Source organism: Pleurodeles waltl, chromosome 5 (genome assembly GCF_031143425.1).
Source record: "Pleurodeles waltl isolate 20211129_DDA chromosome 5, aPleWal1.hap1.20221129, whole genome shotgun sequence".
NCBI classification, from domain to species: Eukaryota; Metazoa; Chordata; class Amphibia; order Caudata; family Salamandridae; genus Pleurodeles; species Pleurodeles waltl.
Window position 1 is genome coordinate 1,286,337,157 of NC_090444.1, and position 24,252 is coordinate 1,286,361,408.

Genomic DNA, 24,252 nt, shown 5'->3' on the forward strand with positions numbered 1-24,252 from the left:
GGGGCCCCTGGGGGCCTCTGCAGTGCCCATGCCAATGGCATGGGCACTGCAGGGGCCCCCGTAACAGGGCCCCACAAAGATTTTCAGTGTCTGCCAATCAGACACTGAAAATCGCGACGGGTGCAACTGCACCCGTCGCACACCTTCCACTCCGCCGGCTCCATTCGGAGCCGGCATCCTCATGGAAGGGGGTTTCCCGCTGGGCTGGCGGGCGGCCTTCTGGCGGTCGCCCGCCAGCCCAGCGGGAAACTCAGAATAACCGCAGCGGTCTTTTGACCGCGCAGCGGTATTCTGCCGGCGGGACTTTGGCGGGCGGCCTCCGCCGCCCGCCAAAGTCAGAATGAGGGCCACAGTCTTAAAATCAACTTTACTAAAAGATGTATTTTTAAATTGTGAGCTCAGAGACCCCAAACTCCACATGTCCATCCGCTCCCAAGGGGAATCTACACTTTGATCATATTTAAAGGTAGCCCCCATGTTAACCTATGAGAGGGACAGGCCTTGCAACAGTGAAAAACTAATTTAGCAATATTTCACTGTCAGGACATATAAAACACATTACTATATGTCGTACCTTAACCATACACTGCACCCTTTCCTTGTGGCTAACTGGGGCCTACCTTAGGGGTGTCTTACATGTAAGAAAAGGGAAGGTTTAGGCCTGGCAAGTGGGTACACTTGCCAAGTCGAATTTACAGTTAAAACTGCACACACAGACACTGCAGTGGCAGGTCTGAGACATGATTACAGAGCTACTTATGTGGGTGGTACAACCAGTTCTGCATGCCCACTAGTAGCATTTGATTTACAGGCCCTGGCACCTCTACTGCACCTTACTAGGGACTTACTAGTAAATCAAATATGCCAATCATGGATAAACCAATCAACCATACAATTTACACAGAGAACATATGCACGTTAGCACTGGTTAGCAGTGGTAAAGTGCTCAGAGTTCAAAAGCCAACAGCAACAGGTCAGAAAAAATAGGAGGCAAAAAGTTAAGGGATGACCCTACATAAGCAAAAAAAGCCCAACATAACTCTGCAGGAAATGATGATTAATTTCTTAATGTGGGCTTTCTTTCTTTTTTTGTTCCCATGAGAAGACTTGCTTTAGTAATAGGCCCTATTGCTTAGACCTAGAGAGAAAGTGTAACTGTGTCCTTGAGTTTGGAACATCTTGGGAAATGGACTAGCAAATTATACAAATGTTTCAGTCCTGTGTGGAGCTACATGGATGGATGGGGTTCCCATGACCGACCTGGGAATAGATGTTGATGTTGCAACCTGGAGCCGTGTAATCAATTACCATTGGATGATGCCCCTTCAGCATAACATGGACTGTCTTTCAGAGTAAATCAGACTGCTTTTTGAACTTTAATATACTGTTGACCAGTTGGACTTTGGTCAGAGATCCCTTCAGATTCCTGAAGATGAGAAGCTGAGCCCCTGTTCCTATAACCCCCATGCTGTGCCTTTTGGGGAGGCATCTTCCTCACTGCCTTTGACCATTTGCGATTCACCACTGAGACTTAAAGATTTTTTCCTTAACACTTTTTAGAAGACTCTTGATCGAGCTTCTGACATGCTTACTCTTTTTACCTATCTTTTCACCACCTTAGCTATTAGTTTACAGTGAAAGATTATCTTTTTATAAATTCTTTTTGCCATTTTTGTACTTTTTATCTTTTGCCCCACACGTTTTTTTTCTGATTTGGACAACTGTTTGAATAACTTTGGGGCAGAGGTGCTGTAAAAGGAATGATTTGGAATTTTCTTCTTTCTAGTACATATTTGAGACAAGTTTATGACCAAACACAATTTTTTACTAAAGATATGTCTACTCACATTTTTCACCATTTTTATTTATTGATTTTTTACAACACTACTCCATGATTAGACTAATGCATGAGGCAAGGTAGTTGAGACATGGGGAATGCACAGAAGGCAGATAAATAACTAATTTCTAAAACTATTCTTTAGACATGTATGTCACCCTTTCTGTGAATGGCATCCAGTCCATTTCATGAAAGGAATTAACTTAGACACTAAATAAAAAGTGAAACTATGTTTGAAAATGTGGGGTTATTTAATGAGGCTTTACAAATGAATTCCGGTGGTGCAAAACAACACAAAGCATTGCATTATTCTTCTCATCATTTTAAATTCCTTTGGCACAAAACAACACAAAGCATTGCACAAATTTACTTGCCATTTTAAAAACCTATGGTACTGAGCTAAATTGCACATCATCACAAGAGAGCTTACACAGCTGTAAGTGGATCTAGATCTTAGTTTCATCACAGGTGATTTTAAAACAAGCTGTACATCATATTTGAAAAATTGTGGACATTATGTACTCCAAATTATCTTAAATAAAAGAGGGTGGCCTACTCCTGCCAAAATAATTACTGAAGTGAACCTTAACTTAATGTTTTTTTCATTTTTTGGGAGGTTTTGAGCAAATGTTCTCCAAACCTTAGCTTGAGTCTGATCAAAGATATTAGCACTCTCTTAACCCCTTCTGTGCCGCGGACATAATGGTTACGTCCTGCAGCACAGTGCTCGTGTGTCCAGGACGTAACCATTACGTCCTGGGCACAGAGCCCAGAGGGAGCACTAGTCCTCCCTCTATGGGGTTGCCCCCCACCCCCTCAAGGCAGGGATGGAAGGGGAAGACCGTCCCCTTCCACCTGGACCCCTCCACCCCCGTGACATCAGCGCGCGATCGCACGCTGATTGTCACATGCCCTGTAATTCACATGCTAGTATGGGCACCCCGGAATTCAGAGATGTGCAAATAACCACTGCTTCTCAACACCTTATCTTGTGGCCATTTTGGAAATACAAAGGTTTTTTTGATACCTATTTTTCAATTTTTATATTTCAGCAAATAAATTGCTGTATACCTGGTATAGAATAAAACCCCATTGCAAGGTGCAGCTCATTTATTGGCTCTGGGTACCTAGAGTTCTTGATGAACCTACATGCCCTATATATCCCCGCAACCAGAAGAGTCCAGCTGACGTAACGGTATATTGCTTTCAAAAATTTGACATTGCAGGAAAAAGTTACAGAGTAAAACGTGGAGAAAAATTGCAGTTTTTTTACCTCAATTTCAATATTTTTTTTTTCAGCTGTTATTTTCTGTAAGAAACACTTCTAGGATCTACACAAATGACCCCTTGCTGAATTCAGAATTTTGTCTACTTTTTAGAAATGTTTAGCGTTCTGGGATCCAGCATTGGTTTCTTACACATTTTGGTCACTAACTGGAAGGAGGCTGAAAGCACAAAAAATAGTAAAAATGTGGTATGTCCCAGTAAAATGTCAAAATTGTATTAAAAAATTGGGTTTTCCAATTCAAGTCTGCCTGTTCCTGAAAGCTGGGAAGATGGTAATCTTGCCACCGCAAACCCTTTGTTGGTGCCATTTTCAGGGAAAAAAAACACGAGCTGCATTCTGCAGCCCTTTTTCCCTTTTTTTTTTTAAAAACAACATTTTCACTGTATTTTGGCTAATTTCTTGGTCACACAAAGTCTGGGTACCTCTGGAATCCCTAGGATGTTGGAAAAAAGGATGCAAATTTGGCGTGGGTAGCTTATGTGAACAAAAAGTTATGAGGGCCTAAGCGCGAACTGCCCCAAATAGCCAAAAAAAGGCTCGGCACAGGAGGGGGAAAAGGCCTGGCAGCGAAGGGGTTAAAGAGATTGTACGTCTTGCATTCCATTCAGTCTCAGTCCAAACGTGTAAGGAATCCCTTCAAAAACAGTCTTTTGATCCTTTCACTGACATACAAAAAGGCTTAGGGGGAGATAAACCTTGCACTCTCAAGCTTCCACCTTCTGAAATTCAAGGATGCTTTATAAGGGTCTACAAATATGCAGGATATGATTTCCACCATGTACTAGGACTAAAATGAGCTTGTCTTCTATGAGTGCTACTCCAGCTTTTGTTACAGTTGCTTAATTGTGCAAGTGTCACACAAAAAACTGTGTATTGGAGGATGGGCCTTTTAAATGGTGAATTGTGCAAATATAGATCTGAGCGGACTTTCTCCCATGCCGTTTTCACATTGTCAAAAAATATTTAGCGGTCAAGAAGATGGATCAGTCTGGCTTGGGAATGAGTCACTCAGCAGAGAAGATGTGTCAGTTCCACTGGCAGGAACCGTAGGCGCAATTCCAAGGTTCCATGACTGAGGTGGCATCTTTTGGAAGAGTAGATTCACAGATGGCTAAGTCCAGGTGCAGATGCAAGCCTGCAATGCCCCACAGGCTTCAGATCAGGAGGCCAGTCAGTTAGCCCTTGGAGTCCCTCTGAGTTCTAGGTTCAAGAGATGCAGGTCAAGTCTTTCTCACCCAGGTAAGAGGGCAGCAGGCAGCAAGTCAGCACAGCAAAGCAGAAGTCCAGCAGATTACAGTCCAGCAGTGTGGCAGTACTTCTGTACTACAACAGTCCTTCTTCCTGGCAGAGTATCCACAGGTCCAGAAGCGTACTTAGGTGGTGATATTTGAGGTCAAGTATTAATACGCTGTTACCCTGGTTCTGGGAGGTGGTAAAAACCTCTAGACAGTGGCTTTGAAGTGTAAGGAATCCCCTGTCTCCCCTGTCCTGGCTCCATGCTGGCCTGAGTGACAGTACATGGTTGTTAGGTCCTTTGTGCGTGAACAGGACACAGTATAGTCAGCTGTAAGTGAGGCTGTATCCAGCTCATCCCTCCCATCCTGTAAATGATTGGCCGATTAAGTCACACCTAAGTTCCCAATGTGTCTGGCTGTCCAGGAGGAATACACAAAGCCCAACTGCCAACTACATCCAGTCATTTGACCACACCAAATGTCTAAGGTAAAAAAATGTCAACATTCTAAATGTGGCATTTTCAGATTTGCAGTTTAAAATCTGACTTTACCATCAGTTAGGGTTTTAAATTGTCATTACAGAGATACCAATCTTGAATGGTTTATCTTTTCACCATTTGGAAATTGCACGTATAAACTGTAATAATGCAATTCTAATGTTATCCTGTGGGGAGAGCTAGACCTTGCAGTAGTGGAAAAGAAATGTAAGCGTTTTTCACTACCAGGACATGTGAAACTTAAAAGTGCATATCTTACTTTCTAAAACCTTGCATCCTGCACTCTGGGCTGTCCAGGGCCTACAGGAGGGGTGACATATCTATTAAAAAGGAAGGTTTGGGCCTGGTAAGAGGCTTATTTTGGCAGGTCGCAATAGCAGTGTGAAACTGCACACACAGGCTCTTTAATGACAGGCCTGAGACACATTTAAAGGGCTTCTTAGCTAGCTTAGCTTGTGGCACAATCAGTGCTTCAGGCCCACATGTAGCATTCAATTTACAGGCCCTTGACACACCCTGGGCACTTTACTAGGGACTTATAAATAAATTAAGTCTGCCAATTGGGATTAAGCCAATATTACCATGTTTAGAGGCGGGAGCAGAAACACTTCAGCACTCATTAGCAGTGGTAACGTGCAGAGTCCTAATACCATCAAAAACGTGGTCAGGAAAGTGGAGGAGGAAGGCAAAAAGTTGGGCGGGAGACCACCCTAGAGCTGACAGGTCTAGCATCTTTTAGTCTGATTGGTTTTTTTTTGTTTTTCAACAAGAAACATACAGGCAGTGACATCAGCCCTTGGGTTCATGGATAGTTGTGTGTTGTATAGACATCCTTTATATGCGGTCATCCCCCACATGCATATTTAATGGTTGTAAACTCGGTCAGGTTCTCTTTCTGCATTATATCAGTACCTCCAGCGTGACACTAAATAGGTGTGGTATTAAGCTGTCAATTTCATAGTGCATCAGTATTCATCTCTATTACTATGTGGTCCCCCAACTATTGTTTGTGGCTCCACCAATGGTCTACTGTATCCCTGTCAGCCTAATCATGGAAACACACTCATAGCAAAAATGTGTAGAATAGTTGATACAGTGCTTAATTTGTTAAACAAATAAGTGCCAGGTCTCTCGTTAGGAGGCCACTGCAGCTTGTTTAACACATTGCCACTGACATGCTGCCAATGATAGTGTTAACGCGTCCCTCTATGTCAATTTATACACATAAGGACTCGTTTTAGGCCGATGAATCTTTTGACCCAGTGGTAAGACACCGTAGAACGAGATAACTGATCAATATGTCAAGCAATATATCAATGATATTATCAACATATATCACCACAATATACTTCACTTTAGACATTGATTAAACTGTTGGCGCAACCATGACCTTTCAGTCATGAATAACCACACCTTTATTGGAGTTTTGTGAATTTTATTCCCTATTGATTACAATCTAATAATAAGAGTATTAATCTCAAAACCAAGAAGCAAAAGAGCATAGTCACAATATGGCAACTGCGATAAGATTTTGACAATGCAAAGATCACAAACATAAAGCACCAATGAAAGTGATACACAGATCAGAATCCATAGAACATCATATACGTCTCAGTTCAGCACAGCACAACGTCGGTCGCGTCAGTTGCGTCAGTCAAGGTGAATGCCTAATCTAGCCACTAATTAGCATCAGCATGTTGGACTTCATGCAAAACAATTTAGAACACTAATTTAGAAAACATCTGACTAGGGTCTCTATCCAAAAATACAGCAGTTGGTACCTAGAAAGGAAAAGCAGATAGACGAATTACAATAGCAATTGTCATAATTACCCTCCTCGGAATGAGTTAGCATACAGGATCAGTCTTCGTCTTCAGGACATCAGTTAGATCGCCGTAAATTTATCTCATCTAAGGGACAGGGGACACTTCCCTCATAAGAAGGAAAAGTGTAATGGGGGAGTCTATGGATAAGGATGGTTTATTCAAGTCTCAAATCACCAAACAGAGTGACAGAGTTTCTGGATGCAATCAATATCATTCCCTACCTAGTTCTTCTAAGTCTTCTGTGTCATGGGATTTTATCCCCTTTTCGCAATACCTTCCCCCAAAATTCTATTGGATAGTCGCTACACCCCACTATCTCTAACCTATCAAATTATACATTAGGTAATGCAATTGTCACCCTACGATAATTTATAACACTTTGATTGGTCTTCATAATTGACGTTTTTCGTAGGTGGCACATCCGGGGTTACTTCATTTTCTGGCACGTTCTTCGGGTCAAAAGTTCTCTTTTCCATGGTCGATTGTCCTTGGATGTTTCAAATTTTGTTGCAAAAACGCATAAAACTTATGCTAAAACAGCTAGCATGCGGGTGAGAAAAAATCCTTACTTGCAACATAAAACAAAGAAAGAACACATGCTGGGTCATGGCCTTTTGCGAGTCAGCACACTGGAGAAACAGAAAAATATGCTTTAATATGCGAGCTATACAGCTAAGTTTTCAGCTCACGCTAACTTAAGACTTATGAATTCTAATAAACGCAATCTTCGTAGGTGTTAACATATTCAATTTACCATAATGCAAGCAATTATTTCTTATAGTCGACATTAGTATATGTGTACAATAATTTCTTCACACTTATAAGTATGTTTAGAAAACATCCAAATGAATAATATTTTATGATTATTAGTGCAGCATTGTTAAGTATAAGCATTTCACATCTAAGGTATGTAATATTTAAACTACGCTCTCTCAGTCCCTTCTCTGATGACGCTCGTCATCACACAAATCTTTCTTTGATTTAATTTTTTACCTTGCGCATAATACGCATTTCAACATCTTGCCCTTTATGTGAGCTTTTCCATATCTCATTGAACATTTTCTCTCTTTCACTTTCTTCATTTCTTCTGATTCTTTTAGTCCAATTTCTTTTTATTTTGTCATTAATTTTACATGCCCCCCATAATCCTAATAGACAAACCAAAACAATTAGTAAACCCATCAGAATTTTTGCAAGTACCCCTCCCCTTTCCAAATGTTGGTAAACCAGCTTCCAACTCGGGCAATTCCCTTTCCAAATTTCTCCCAAACAACAAGGGCCATATTTATACTTTTTGACGCAAAGCTGCGCCGGCGCAGTTTTTCGTCAAACATTTTACAGCCGGCTAACGCCATTTCAATGCGCCGTGCGGGCGTCAAATTTATACATTGACGCACGGCGGCGCAACCAACAGGTGGGAGTCTTTTTTTTTTTACGCACACAGCGGCGTCAAGTCGTAAAGGAAAACAACGTTAACGCGACGTAAATGACTGTGGGTCAATTTACGACAGCGCAACCCGGAAAGCGCAGTTTTTTTGGACGCAATAGTGTCAAAATTACCCGTGAACACTGCCCTTTCAGCAGAGGAGAGCCAAAATGGATCCCAGATGCCACTACAGACCCCAGGAAGATGACAGCAGACCAGGAACCAGTTAGGATGATCCATACAGGAACCAGGACATATATATAAAAAAAAGAAAGTGTCGCTTCAGTGCAGAGGAGCAGGAAATCCTGGTGAAAGAGGTGACGGAACACCAGCACCAACTGTTCATCACCTCTAAGTTGTCAATCAGCAGGAGAGAGGCCATATGGCAACAAATTGTTGACAAGATCAACAGAGTGGCTGAAGTACGCAGGACAGTCACCGAGTGTAAGAAACGCTGGCATGACTGCAAACGTATGACAAAGGAAAAAATGGCCAGGAACAGGAAGGCAGCACTGCAGACTGGAGGGGGAGTCCAGCACACCAGGAGGCCCTGGACCACATGGAGGAGATGGTCGCAGCCGTCATCCCTGAGGAGATCGTCACAGGGATTCAAGGACAGGACAGCGCAGACTACCACGAGACACCACACATGCAGGGTAAGTCGCATTGGGAATTATAATGCAATAATGTTAACTGCAACCGGGGTGGGGAATACCTACTACACAATGCATGTAAGTCAGCATAAATATGGAGTGGCATGGGTAAAGGGGCACGGCAGGGGGGCATGCCCAGCACAGACAGAAGCTGGGGCACGACATAACACAGCACCAACAACAGTCCCATGGGGGCATCATGTCATGACAACAATGGAGCTAAGGGAAAGCCGCGACAGGTGGGAAGGCCACTACGTCAAACTTACATCCTGACACTCGTCAGTCAAAATATATCCTACATCAACTAGGTCCCTATCAGTAATCCAGTAGCCAAAACAACAACTGCAATGTAACTGCAACAACAGTTGACACTACCACCTCTGATCTCTGTGCAGCTATAGTAGCCAATGGCAGTAACCTCCCCATGGAACATACATACCTAAATTAGGGGGTGAGGATGACATCTGCAACAATCTCCAGAAATAAGACAAAGGCACCAGTACACTCAAATGTCAATGCCCATAGTTGACACATACATCAGCCAAAGTAAACAGCAATAGGAGCCACACAGCACTAAGGACACACACATGCTGCATACGTCAGGGTCCCTCACGTGCCTGGCTAACAAGGCAACATCACTAATGTCATACTGCTCAGACAACAACATTGAGGAGGGGACACATGCAATTGGTCACTGAAACACACCTGCACAGTCAGAGGACCAAATAGGACATTGATACGATAAACAGGGCAATCCAATTAAACACACATTACCCAACATCAGCTGGAAACATCAACAATGTCTACATCCATATCACATCGTAACATTGCCATGCATAGGATATGCCACATAACAATTACAATTAGGTCAATGTGAACAAACAGATTTTGGGGCAGGTCCTGAGAGGCAAGTGTGCTGCCAGGGCAATCACAACACCCACAGCCAGTGAAAGGTCTCACAATAAGAATAGATATACACGGAGGGTCGAGTAGGACAAAAAGATGGCTATTCCCTAATTGGTACAAAGCAACACCTAGAGGCGATTAGGCAGACAAGTCTGATAACTCTATATCATACATGTGACACACAGGTGGGCCATAGACCTATAACAATGCCCATATGAAGGACAGCAGATACCAATACCAAACAAGATCACAAAGTAAAGTCATCAAAAGGCTTGCATGTTACGTCAAAATTGTCACAACACAGACACACTAATTGTACCCTGTTTCATTGCAGAGGAACATGGATCTTCTGCCGATATGCCTGTCCCTGATTTCCCTGATGACATGGATGACAAGCCCATAAACATTCCCCAGGAGACCATCCAAAAGGTCCTTGAAACCCTCCAGACCCCACCTTCAGTCACAAGGAGGAGCACAGAACAAGCAGCCATCACAGAAGAAACACCCACCACCCCAATTGTAAGACCTGCCAGCTCCAATACAGCTGAGGACTCTGACGACACTGGCACCAGCTTTGAAAGAACTGTAGTTGGTGTACAGCGGGAGATGGCCAAGGAGGTGCGGGTGGGGATGCAAAATATGGCAGCTAGCCTTGAGGGGGTGCGCTCGTGCATGTTGTCATCTGCAGATCAGGCAGCAGCTATGCAAGCCCTAACATCCATACTGCAAGGACTACAAGAAACTATAAAGGAATTCACCACTGCAGTAAGGGAGTTGCCCCAACACCTCGCACCACAAACTTTCCACTGCATGCACGAATGCAATCATGACTCCCTCAGGGCTGACCTGGCTGCCTACCATCGTGATGTGGCTGCTATTCTCAAAAACCAGCAGGCCCTCCTTGCAGCAGTACTGCCCTTAAGAACTTCACAGGGAGCAGCCCCCGGGATGTCTGACTCCACGTCTTCTAACACTGAGGTGTGTGTGTTGCCCCTTCACAACCAACAACAACAAGGACAAACCAGGCAACACACACATCAGAAGACGAAGACATGGAACAGATCACATTCTCACGGAAGAGTACCCAGAAGCACTAGTCCCTGCACCATGGCCTACTTTGACCAAGGTCCTACGTTTTGTCAAATGCCAGTCTCACTACAACTATACTCAATGACTGTTCTTCTAACCACTGTATGACTTGTCAGCATTGCCAGTGAATGTCTCTCTCCTACTATTCGGCAAATCCTGTCCCTCTGCACTGTCTGTTACATCACCCCAGCATGTCAGGAGCATCATCCACACCCCTTCTGTAGGATCACCATGTAAGAATGCACCAGAACGGACTCAGCAATCATGGACAATGTACATTTTGCACTATAGCACCTATCAATAAACAGCACTTGCACACCTTATATGTCTCAGTGTAATTTGACACATCAGCTGTGCAGTAGGTAACTCTAAAGTGCCTGTGTGACAACCATGTAGCTTGTCAATACAACTGTCCTGACATCATGTAGTCTGATACATCTGTGCAGTGGCCAGGATTGCATCATAGCCTGACCATCCTGAGGAGAATAACTGCTGAAGGGACAAACCACACACAATTATGCTGTGTTGGACAGAATAATGCTCCATCTATACCAATCCAAGTCAACTAATGGTGGCTGATAAATGTAGGCACCATGCAATACTAAAAAAAGAATTTATGCAGCATAATCTAAGCAAACACAACTAAACACTGCATCAATCACCCTTTCTGAGTATACTTCCATGAAGGGAAGTCATGCTGAATTTTTACACACATGATCTATGACAGCAATGAAGACAACAAGACAAGAGTGTTAACAACACCTCATCTACAAAGATGTCCCTGAACATCACACTGCAGTCCGACCTAATAAATTTACCACAATACCAAGTCTGGAAGCACACTTTGTGATGTAGAATACCTACTCATCAACACAAATCCTTGGTGATCGATGTAAACTACTAATGGTGGGTCTACCAAATGGTGGATACTTACCAAGTTAGCACAGGGGTAGCTGCCATGTTAAACCTCCATTTTCTGTGGTGTGTAGCATAGGACACAAATGTCATAGAAAAACATTCACCTACACTGATGTCAAGCCCATGATCAAGTAGCAGTTAACGCATAATGCAAAGGGTTAACTATATGCTTAGACCTACGTATTCACACCAGAGGCAACTAAGGGAAAAGTCATACCTACACTAATCTAACCTGACTACTCCTAACCCACAACTGTCCCTAACTAACCTAAGCTAAACTTACTCTACACATAAAATGAATCGATCTAAACATCAACCCCCCACCCACCATTATGAGACAGGACACATGCAGGACAACACATACTAACCTACACACATACTATACTATCCTAAACAATCATATATTTTTTTGTATATATTTGTTTTTTTGGGGGGGGAATGTTTTTTTTTTTTTTTTTTTAAACACACAGGAACCCCAACATTGACCCCCACCCACCCACACAAAAATGAAAAATAGAAAGAATAAGGACCCCCCATCCTCCTCCCTAACACTAACTAAGCTAACAACCTACACTAACCTAACACTAATCCCCAAAACCCAACTATCATTACAAAAAGGAAAGAGGAGAGAGGGGAGGGATAAATTTAAAACAAGCAATAAAGTCCTAGAGGTTGGCCCTCCGTAGGGTCCGCCTGATGGACTGAACCCTTTTCTTAATGTAGGCCACATCCTGGCTTAGCTTGTCCACCTTGGTAATAAACTTGTCCATTTTCCTGTTTAATGCCAGGAATGCCACAGGGTCAATAGGAGGGGCTGCTGCAGTCTGTGTGCTGGCAGAGGTGCACGGGGTTGGAGTTGTTGTTTGCCCACTGGACTGTCCTGCAGCTCGGAAATTGCTGGGTCCAGGTCATGCTGCAGAGGCAGGGTCAACTGTCCCCGCCGTAGCTGGGGCCACTTGGGGAGAACTGGTGGATGTGGTGGTGGTGGCTGTTGTGGGCAATGTTGGGCCACCCTGTGGTGAGGCCCACCATGCTCCGGAGGCCCGATCCGCTTGGTATTTTCGGGCCATCCTTCTGAACCCCGACTTCACCTGCAGGATGTGCCGGTATCTCATTGCACGCCTTTCGAACTGATGTCTCTGTGCGGCACTCATGTTTGCAGCTGTGAAGAGAAAGGGCAACTATTTACCTTAGGAAATGCATTGGGTGGAATAGCACAATGGGTCAATTGCACATTACTTGTACTGTATTTGTTACAGCGATTTTCACAACATAGATCATTGAAAGTCTCAGAGGAAGTACATGGGAAGCCTGCATACAAAAGGGCATCTCACACCTAGCATATCCATGTCTCTACATGATGGGTGACATCAGCCTAAACTTCTCATCCAAATAATGGGTAATGCAGCTGACATTATGGCTGAACCTCTTCCGCCTACTGACTTCACTACATATGTCACTCTATGTGATAACAATCACAACCCTCAATATATGCCATTTGTAATTGTTTTTTGCTAATATAGAACTCATGTGCCATAACCGAATGTGTACACTAGGTTCAAAACAAAGTTGCCAAAGGTCACAAGTATGTGTAACATACTGGTTGCTACAGTCCTAGGTACCCTATTCCCAAACACATGGCAGTCTTTGAGGGTGGGTTGGGAAGAACAACCAACAATCCCATATTCAATGCACACCCAGGAGTGTATAGAAAGGTCAACAAGTATTTGCCTCCACACAACACCAATGAAGGGCTAGCAAGAAATTGGAGTCAGCCAAACCTTGTCCTATCCAAGGTCCACACATGTCAAGATGTACTAACTTAGGCCAGCATCACATACTACCAGTGAGGCATATTTTACCACACACACAGAGGAGCAAGAACACCCATGATCATGAGTAGAATGAACACCTAGGCCATTGCACTCTAGTCCCACACACTTCTAGTTCAACTTGTGGTAGTACATGCCCCCGGAAGATCCAACCTACAGTGTACTCAGTCCATCCTCAACTAGGGAAGCTGCATATTTAAGACAAGCCTTTTGCAGAAGCTATCTGGGAGAATGTCAGTCTGAAATGCAGACTCAGTCCAAGCCAAGTCCCAGAGCAACTCTTACATTAACGAGTGTATTCCACATGACTCATCCCATTCCCCATAGCGGGCCCGACTGGTATGGCCTACAGACCCTAAATCTGAGAGATGGATAAGCATAGGTCTACTGAAACTGAATGGATATTTGAAATCCCACTAATGGAACAATACTAATGAATGGGCAGCGCATCAAACCTTGAATTCTGTTGAACACACAGTAGTCCATCATGCATCACTAGCAAACAATAAAAATAGCACACATGCAACACTCACTGTAGGTGTCGGGGTCCTCAAAATGAGCCACCTCTCCCACGGTGTACGGTGCAGGTCCACCTGTAAAGCATGGAAGGAAGAATATACTCAGACTCCGTGCACTGACAAACAATTGCAATTACAAAGACAATGTGAGAATATGACATGCGTAATGAAATACTTTCACACATGCTCATACTGCATGGAATAATTATTGATCAACATTTACATTGGATGAGTCTCCTGCTACAGTTACACACCCTACTACACACATGCAGTGGCCAGGACAGTCATGTGGTCTCAAAGATGCACCTCCATTAGTATGCCCCAACAATATCGGGGTGCATTCATCTCATCATGTGCATCCCAGAGAGACATCCAAAAGCTGGTTACTTGAGGACTGCATGACCCCTCAAACTCAAACAGCCTATGTGGTCATTTTCAACACACACCAACCAGACACACATGTGACATATGTGTGGACAACATAGCTAACTTCAATTGACGTGAAGGCAGCACTCATTTATAGCATCATATTGGGTTTACAAATTTCAGTCTAGCTATGGCGTCTACATATGTAGGTATGATGTTTCAACATCCATTTTTCACTGGCTAGTGTGACCTGTAGAGTTCAAATAGAGGCATTAACGTGTCGCTTGTCTGACACAAAGGCAACACTACATTACATACAGCTACAGGCAACCGGTATGTGTAGAAAACATGAGCTACCTGACTGCTAGCATTTGTCTTCCTACACATTGTGCAACAATTACCCAGTAGGTTTCCCTAGCATTACACACAGTCAGCTACTTATCTAGCAGATTGGGTAACAATCATCACATGTCCCCACACAGCTTTCAATTGTTCACATGTAATTGATTTGTACTCACCAACATGGCCACCAATCCTGATTCCCAGGTGGTCCAGCAGATCCTGCTCCCTGGATATCAGATCAGCCCAGCGGTGCTTGAGTTGATGGTCATTCCTCAGGCTACCATAGACACGGACCAAGTGATGGCGCACCTTCCCCCACCGGACTTTACGTGCCTCCGTGTGATACCCCTGTATCACACGACCCCCAGCCTCCAGCATGAGTGGGAGGAAATGGCAAACAAGCCATATAAATCCCCCCAATTCCTCCTCACCCATCCTGGCAAGCCGTGGCCTACCTGACATCTCTGCACTAACAAAGTGTAAAAAGTTGGACAAAAAGGAAAAGGGGGAAATGGGGAAAGGTAGAGTAGTGAAAAACAAAGAAAACTTAAGAATAAGAGCCCAACTAACCCCAAAATTACACTACCCAGAACAGACTCCCACAGACAATAAAAGAAACACTGGACTTGACAAAAGTATACAATACAGACTCAGACAGTATTCAACAACAAGACAATGATGACAAAAGCACAATAGAGAAGTACACTGGACACAAAAGCACTAAAACACAGGACAACACTTTCCACACAGCCACACAGTCTAGAATACTCTGAGACTGCAAAGTGAAAGTGAAAGTACACCCACAGTACAGAATCTGTAAACAGGATATCCTATTACATCACATCCTGCATAAAATGGCCGCCGTTTTTATTTTTCCGTTATGCGTTATTTTTTCACGCATACAGATTGTGCGTCATATTTTTTGACGCATAAGAGTGCACATAATGCAGAGTCATACATTTTTTCGTCATTGTTCCCTTATATTTGTGTGAGGCTTATTTTACAGTTCTAGAGTTGAAATTTAAGCCGCTGGCAAATATGATGACCAAATATGAAAATTAATTTTGACTCTGCATTATATGCACTCCTGTGCGTCAAAAATTTATGAAGCCCAAGCTGTATGCGTGGAAATATGACGCAATATAGAAATTATGGTGGCCATGTAATGCTGGTTATTAATATATTTTTTTTAAAATGATATTTTTTGACTCAGCATTATGTGCACTCCTGTACGTCAAAAATTTATGACGCCCATGCTGTATGCGTGGAAATATGACGCAATATAGAAATTATGGTGGCCATGTAATGCTGGTTATTAATATATTTATTTTAAAATTATATTTTTTGACTCAGCATTATGTGCACTTCTATGCGTCAAAATTTATGACGCCAAGCTGTATGCATGGAAATATGACGCATTTTGACAAATAAGTCTTTATTTTGTCAAATTGTGAAAATAATTTTGTCATGACCAAACGGTGCTAAGTGATACAAATTTGGGCTTAGCTATGGCACATGTCCCTTATAGGATGTATGGAAGGCATTCACAGTGTAATAGTAATGATTGCTCCAAATGGTTATTACCCATAATTGTACACATATTTTGGGTATTTGCTGATGGCTAATTTCAAATGATGAATGTGATACCAGGATGTATTCCTTAGCAAAAATGTGTCCACATTTATCACGGTAATCCAAATTATCTATAGGCCAAATAGGTAGTGCAATTGTCACCTACACTTTTTATGGGGGTAACCATGTCCTAATTATAAATTTGTGTATCTTGTATGTGCTTTACTTTTGACATGTAGGCCACACATGCGCCTTATGCATGTGTGTACTTCACATGTGCATATTTCATGTATATTTGGGGGGCGGCAGAGGTGGACTTAGGCCCCCAGCACCCTAGGGTTTGCCCTTCCAGATTTGCTAATTTATCCAAGGGTTTCATTTATTCAGTAATGCTAAACCTGCAGCAGCAGGCTCATGGAAGCCCATAGGGTATGATTCACTGTTTGCCATTCAATAATCCCATTTGCCCATTTGACGTTTGCCCTATTGATTCTTTGGAGCAATCTGACATACCATTTTGCATTGATATTTTTTGCTAAATCTCGACGTTCCTCATGTGCTGATGACAAATAGGTTGTTGATGTATGCATTACCCTTTATGCATTACCTGGTTTAGTGGCATGTTTCATTCTTCCTGCTAGGTTCCAACTGGGACACTACTGTGATTGGCTGCTTGCAAATATTTTGTTGATTGGATGGCACATGTTTATATATGTGGTCCAATGTAGATCCACTATCAACTGTCAGGGTGTATTTTGGCACTGTAACTTCCAGGTCTCCTCATGAGTTGGTGGCAGCTAATCTTGTTCCAATTGGGCATTGTTTGTAGCAAAAATGGAGAGAAGCCATTGAGGACATGGTCACCTACACATGGATGGTCCCACCCTGTCACTGAACACGTGTAATGAGACTTTCGAATGGGCAACCTTTTTGTGCTGAGTGAGAGAATGTCTCAGGTGTCTGGATCTGGCATGTGTCATTGCCACATTTGTACTCCAGTTTGCCTCTGTGGATGGTAATGTATCATGAAACATCATAGCCTCTGTGCAGAAGTAAATGGCTGGTATTCAACACACGACTCATCTTTATCATTTGAAAAAGTGTTACTCAGCGTTTTGAACAGTCAGGGTCCTCATATGTGTTGACTTTTCATGGACATTATCTGAGGTTGCTGGTTTTGATGGAGGCCATTTACACCATCATACACTATGGTCCTGGTTCACTGTCACACTTTTAAGTTTAGGCATTAATGAAGGTCAGACAACGGAAGGGCCAAGATTTGGCTATTCATGGGCACTGTCACAAATCTGATGCAAATGACAGTCAAATGATGCACTACTATGTATTTGAGTATACATTGATGAGGCTAATGACAAATTATTGTCAGAGGTACAAAAGGTATTGGACAGCATGTGTGGTCCATAGGTGGACCCCAGGTATCTGTAGAGTGACCCACGGACAGGTGCCAGTCAGGCTGACAGGATGCTGTGTCAATCAGGTGCAAGCTCTTTCAGTAATCACATGATCACGTGTTCTGACTAGGACTGGTCAGAGGGAGCATTAGACAGTTGAGATATCACACTGTGTATGTCCTGTGTTGCTTTGAAGGTGACACATGAACCCTGATAAAGTGTTACACAGCAACATTAGTGTCAAAGCTTAATGATGTAATGGCTCACATTCAAACATGCATGCAGTAGGAGGCATCTGCAGGGACAGGGCATGTACATTTGGGTGGTGTGCATGGAGGGGATCACAGGTGTGGCCTCCATCTGTGTCTCACTAGTCCTGTCAGATGGGATTAGCTGATAAATAACCTACAGTACCTTTCACAGAAGAATCAATCTACAGGTGATACCAGGCCTTATGAACTTCAAGGCAGTGTATTATATGAGCTGTGTTCCATGCAGTGAGATGGTAGTATGACAATGGTCGGCATAGTAAAGGGTGTGCACACTGGATGACTCTTGTGAGTGTGTGTGTGTAGATGAGGGAATCTGAGTGTACACAAATCGGCATTCCAGGGACCTCTTCAGACAGGTGGGGTGTGAGCAGCTGCAAGTGTGTGTATTGTTTTTAGAAAAGGGCTGACATGTAGATGGGATGTGATGTGCTAGATGCTTGTCATAGGTGTAGCACTTGTGCTGTGTATGTTCTGCTTATGTGTAACTCTAGTGACAGATAGTCATTGCAATGATAGTAAGTAGTTGGAATTACTGTTGGCAAGAGTCTAGTACTACATTCCTGTTCCTGAAGCATTAGCATGTGAACTGGCTGATGTATGAGGCCTGTTTTCCCCTAGTTGAGTGATGGTGTTTTAGTTGTGTGCCATCTGCTGCGATGATCCATGTTTCCTACATGTATGTGAGTCATATGTGTGGTCCTCAGCTATTGCCCTTCAAAGGTGAACTGTACAGGATGTCTGTCATTTACATGGTGTGTGTATTTGACCATTGTATGGTGGCCATTACATTTGTGGTGTATATTTTTTGTGTGATGATTGTTATGTCATTATTGCTCAATGAGACGACATTCTTCTTCACCAATTTCAAACTAAAGGTGGCCAGAAATGAATAGGCCAAACCATGATGTGGTGTTTGTTATCTGTGTTTATTTACAAATGTGCATTAAGTGGTGATAGTAAAAATTAAGAAAAGAAATGATTTACAATGTGTTGGCGCCTACGCACTCCAGCAGCCGTGTTTGGTTGTTCCCCCTCCTGTTGCAGGCCAGCATCCTCCTCTTCGTCGTCTTCAGGCATGTATGGGTCTGGTTCCAGGAGGGGAATGTTCCTTTTTACACAAATGTTGTGCAATATGGCACAAGTGAGTATGATCCTACAGACCATCTCTGGCTACCGCCAGTGCTGTCAAGGCAGCGGAACCTTGACTTTAGGATCCCAAAGGTGCGCTCGACAATGCTGCGTGTCCTCTTATGGGCGTCATTGTATGCCCGGTCTGCAGCAGTAGTCGGGTTCCCAAATGGTGTCATTAGCCACGGCTGGATGCCATACCCCTGATCAGCTGAAAGAAAAACACAGAATGGGATCATGTAGATGTAGCTGGCACTATTGAAAAGACCTTTAATGGCAGTAGTTGTCTTGTGTTGTCTGTGACTCTTTTGTGTACTAATGTGACAACCTATACTTGTAGGCTATACCTTCTGCATTGTGTTTTTTCCTTGGCTGAGCAAGTGTTTGTCTGCTAACCGTTTGTCAGCAGTATGTTTTGGGAATTGCAATAGAGTGTGTCCTCCCTAGCATTGTAACTTGTGATACAGGTGTCCGTGTGTCTTCACTGGGGGTGAGATGATAGTTCCATGCAGAGTTAAAATTGAACCTGTTGTTAACACGTTCATATCAAAGTACCCTAGACATCCCATCCCTTGAAACTTATGCAATGTATTAATGTAAAGGTTATTGTGACACTTACAATTTGCAAGGTGACATTTAGGCAACCACACTCATTAATGTCTTCACATAAAGCTGTACAGTAAATTCCAATGTGTGACACGTTCAATGGTGAGTTAAGAAACATGGCTAGTGATGTGAGGACCTCAGTGTGTTCCTGTCTAGGTGTTGCTGTTGTGGTGTATGTGTTGTGTGTCCTAGAGCGTTGCTGTGCAGTGTGTATATGAGTAGGTTTATGTACTTACCAACAAGTAGTCCATTGCCATACCGTCCATCCTGGAAGTGTTGGTTGATGGTGCTGTGACGGAAGATGAATGAGTCATGTACACCCCCAGGATATTTAGCCACAATGTTGCTAATCAATCCCTGGTGATCGACTATGGCCTGCACGTTGATTGAATGTGTGTGCTTCCTGTTGCGGTAGAGGTGTTCTGTTGCAGCAGGTGGCACAAGGCGTACGTGTGTGCAGTCGATTGCACCAAGGACTTGTGGGAAGCCACTGATGGCGTAGAACCCCTGTTCAGTTTCCTGCTGCTTCGCAGTGTGTTAGGGAAGCAGATGTGGAGGGGTGTCAGGCGAATGATGGCATCCAGTACTTTTGGCAGAAATGTGGAGAATGATGGTTGTGATATTCTGCCAACCAGGGCACCAGTTGTTTGAAAGGAGCCACTTGCCAGCAGGTGAAGTACGGCAAGCAGCTTTGTTTCTGTTGGGATAGTGCGGGGTGTCACCAAAGTGGGGGCCAACTGCTGTTCAATGTTTCGCAGCAGCTGCTGAATGGCCTGCCAGTTCAACCGGTACCTCTGGATGATGTTGTGTTCCCTGAGGCTATGCAGAGTTGTTCTTGGGCGGAATATCCTCTCCTGCCTTCTGTGCTGCCTTTGGGTTCCCTGCTGTTGTTGTTGTAGCTGCTGTTGTTGCTGCAGGGCTCTGCGTCTACGTGCACGCTGGATAAAAATCACCTCCATGTCTCCCTGTTGCTGCTCTGCTGCTCTGTTGTTTGTTCTGTGTGTTCTGATTAAATACAGGTGTGTTTGCCCCATTTTAACGCCTGCCCTGACCCAGGTGTTAAATTTTGACGCACATCGGGCTTTGCGTCATTTTTTTGCTCCGCCTCCCGGCCGAGAGTCATTTTTGCCCGAAAGCATAAATACGACGCACGGCCGTGTGCGTCGTTTTTTGGACGGGAACGCCTACCCTGCATATCATTAACGCAGGGTGGGTTGCCGCATCCAGAAAATGACGCACACGGCGGATTTTTGTCGTCCGCGGGCTCGGGCGTCAGGGTTTAAATATGGGGCAACGTTTGCGCTGATTGTGCGTCACATTTTTTGACGCACAATCGGCGCAAACGGAGTATAAATATGCCCCCAAGTTCTTTCAAATCCTTCAAATCTGTACTATCTCTAGTAAGGTTAGTAAGCATGCTTCTAATTTTCTTACTGTTATCCGGGATAAATGAGCAACAATGACGCTCATTGAGCATTTTGCAGACCCCTCCGCTTTTAGCTAAAAGAATGTCTAAAGCAAGCCGATTTTGAAGAGTCATAGCTCTTTCTGCAGCAAGTTCAGTATCCATCAGGAGTATAGCCCCTGTAAAATTTGTCAACATGTTATCCACTATAGTAGACAACTTTTGAATTTTCATGGAATTTAAGATAACCCCTACTGATGGGATTATGGCTCCAAATATATCACCCATGACAGCCGCCACTGATTCTCGTTTTTGTCTAGGATGTTGTAATTCAGATGTTTTAGGTATTTGTTTTAAGTCATCATTTTGGTATATTTTTGGGAATACTATCCCCAAATAACATGTCCCATACCATCCCTTAGGGAGACGGTAATAAGCATTTAGCCCACAGATGTAATAGATTCCAGGGATTGCTGTGTCTTGTCCATTCAACATAAAGGTCCATTTACCCTGAAACAAAAACACATGCCTACATTCACTCGTACCCACAAACAGATTGTGTTGATCAGATTTTGGCCTGTATACACAGAGCCTACCTCCATGTAATGCATCTATAGCTAATTTGCCTTGTGTCTTGATTGCAGTATAAGCATAATCATTTGTATAGGTACGTTTCTCTAATCCTTTTTCTAATCTTTCTTTCAGTGCTTTGCGTCTATCATCTGTGTGATCTAAAAAGCTTTTCTCTACAGGCGACAGTAAGCAAGTCAAATTGTTGCGATGTGCATAAGCAGTTCCAAATGTAAGTGTTGGCTCAAAGAATCCTCTAACTATTTTTATATCGTGCTCTTTGGCTAATTTATTTAAGAATTCAATCACAGGCACAAAAGAAAACACAACATCCAAATTTGAATAAAAGTATTGCACATGCTCTTGATTATAGAATCTTGTTAGTAGCAAGCTGCAACTAATTCCATAAGTAATAGGGAGACTATGATAGGTAACTCCCTCCTGCACAGATGAAGGAATTTTGGTACATACATAACAATCTTTCACATCCATGGTTTCCACATACTCATTTAGTAAGCGATAAAAGACATTAGTAGAAAGTTCTCCTTTTGCATTAGTCCCTTCATGCATATGTCTTGCATCCTGCTCAAATCTCTCCCATGGTGTTAGTGTAGTAGTTTCAGGTTTTGAAGTTGTGTTAATAGTTTCTTTCTCTCTCCATGGCATTCCCACAATCACTCCCACAATTATCACTGCACACACAACACCTATTATAAGACCTAACCAACCACACACCTTACTTCCCTTATTACTATTTCTATTATAAGCCATGTTTGTATAGAATCAGTATAGCAGATCAACAATCAACTTGAGGATAAACTTTTTTTTTTTTTTTCACTCCTGCGTATATTACAGCGTCTTCACTCACTCCAGGACCTCTTTTGTCAAATCAGGTTAGCAGCTTGTCGTAATCAGGTTTCTTCAAAGTCAAATCCGGTTTTAGTGTCACTTCCAGTAGTTTCTAGAGTCTCTCTCTCTCTTTTTCAGTTTAAAAAAAAAATTGAAATTTAGCCAAGTTTTTCCTTTGAACTCTTTCAGGTACCGTAATATTGGCCTGGTACTTCTCGATCAAAACAGAATGCTAGGAATTCTTGTTGCCATTCAGAGGTTGTAGCGTATGCCCATTCAGGACCTGTTTATCTTCTATTTGCGATTCTTTTTCTTTTTAACCTTTGTTCACCTTGTTGTTTTCCTTCACTCAGATCATCTGCTTGAGAAGTATCACTCTCTTCTATTATTGTGTCATTTGATATCTCCCTTATTTTAAGGAGTTGCTTGTCTGGCCAATTGTCGCCTCTATGTGTCTTTTCTCTACGTTTTCCGTCAGGACGTTGGACAGCACCCTCCTCTTGTGATATGGTGTTTTCTCTTGACGGACCTGCAACCGGTTCTGGAGATTCTGACACATTTTGACTTCTCTCTACAATTTCTCCTTCTCTTTCTTCTTCCGGTTCTATGTTGGGTTCGGGCTCTAACCCGTATCCGTCTACTTCTGGGAGAACCTCTCCTTGACTTAGTTCTCCTGCTGCCTCTACTGAGATAGGCACTCTGTCACCCCTCTCGAACTCATTGATTGTTTGAGGGACAAGGCTGTTCTCAGTGGGCCCTCCGGTAGTCTCAGTTCCTTCTTGACTGTTCTCTGACCCTGAGACCTCTCCCTCTAAAGTTGCTGTGCCGGAAACTTCAAGTTCCTCTTCAACAGGACACGTTACCTTTTTCGTGTGACTGGCATGTATCCAGTTGGGAACCCCGGCACACTTTACAGCGGTAGTAGTTGTCAATATTATTTGATATGGCCCTTTCCAACATGGTTCTAGACACGATTTTCTCACGTGCTTCTTGACAACCACCCAATCACCGGCTTGTAGAGAGTGGCCTGGATCGCAAATCGGCGGCAACGTGTTAGCTTCCACCTGGTGAGAAAAAGAGCGAATCACGTCAGCCAAACCTTTGCAGTAATCCAACACCATATCATCTGTAATATTCACTAGTGCATTTGCAGGTACTGCTGGTAATCTCATAGCTCTGCCCATGAGCATTTCATGGGGGGACAGTCCCGTTTTCTTCTCTGGGGTGTTTCTCATTGACATCAGCACTAGAGGTAAGGCATCTGGCCACTTCATATTAGTTGCTGCGCACATTTTTGCCATCCTTGATTTCAAAGTACCATTCATCTGCTCTACTAATCCTGATGCTTCAGGACGATAGCTACAATGCAGCTTTTGTTCAATGTTGAGTGTGGCACACAGAAGTTTAATCACCTCATTGTCGAAGTGTCTACCCCTATCTGATTCTATAGAAACCAGAAACCCGAATCTTGGTATCAGTTCCCTGAGTAGTAGTTTTGCAACTGTAAGACTGTCATTCCTACGTGTGGGATATGCCTCAATCCAATGACTGAAAACACACACAATCACCAACACATACTTCAATCCTCCACAAACAGGCATTTCGATAAAATCCATTTGCATTTTGTTGAATGGACCTCCAGCTCTCCCAATGTGGCTCAAAGTTACCACAGTTCCTTTCCCAGCATTCATCTGTTGACAGATGA

The 24,252-nt window shown here is 43.2% G+C and overlaps 1 protein-coding gene across 4 annotated transcripts in view; it reads left to right on the forward strand.

The window, feature by feature from the left end:
* FUT9 (fucosyltransferase 9) overlaps positions 1-24,252 on the forward strand; it is a 666,331-nt gene that overhangs the window by 547,581 nt on the left and 94,498 nt on the right. For 2 of the 4 annotated variants that reach the window (XM_069235520.1, XM_069235519.1), the window contains one exon: positions 21,834-21,930. The exons of the other annotated variants lie outside the window; for them this stretch is intronic. In XM_069235520.1, coding sequence (XP_069091621.1) covers positions 21,909-21,930 — 22 coding nt within the window. In that variant the 5' untranslated portion in view covers positions 21,834-21,908. The remainder of the gene's footprint in view (positions 1-21,833; positions 21,931-24,252) is intronic. 4 annotated transcript variants of the gene reach the window in all.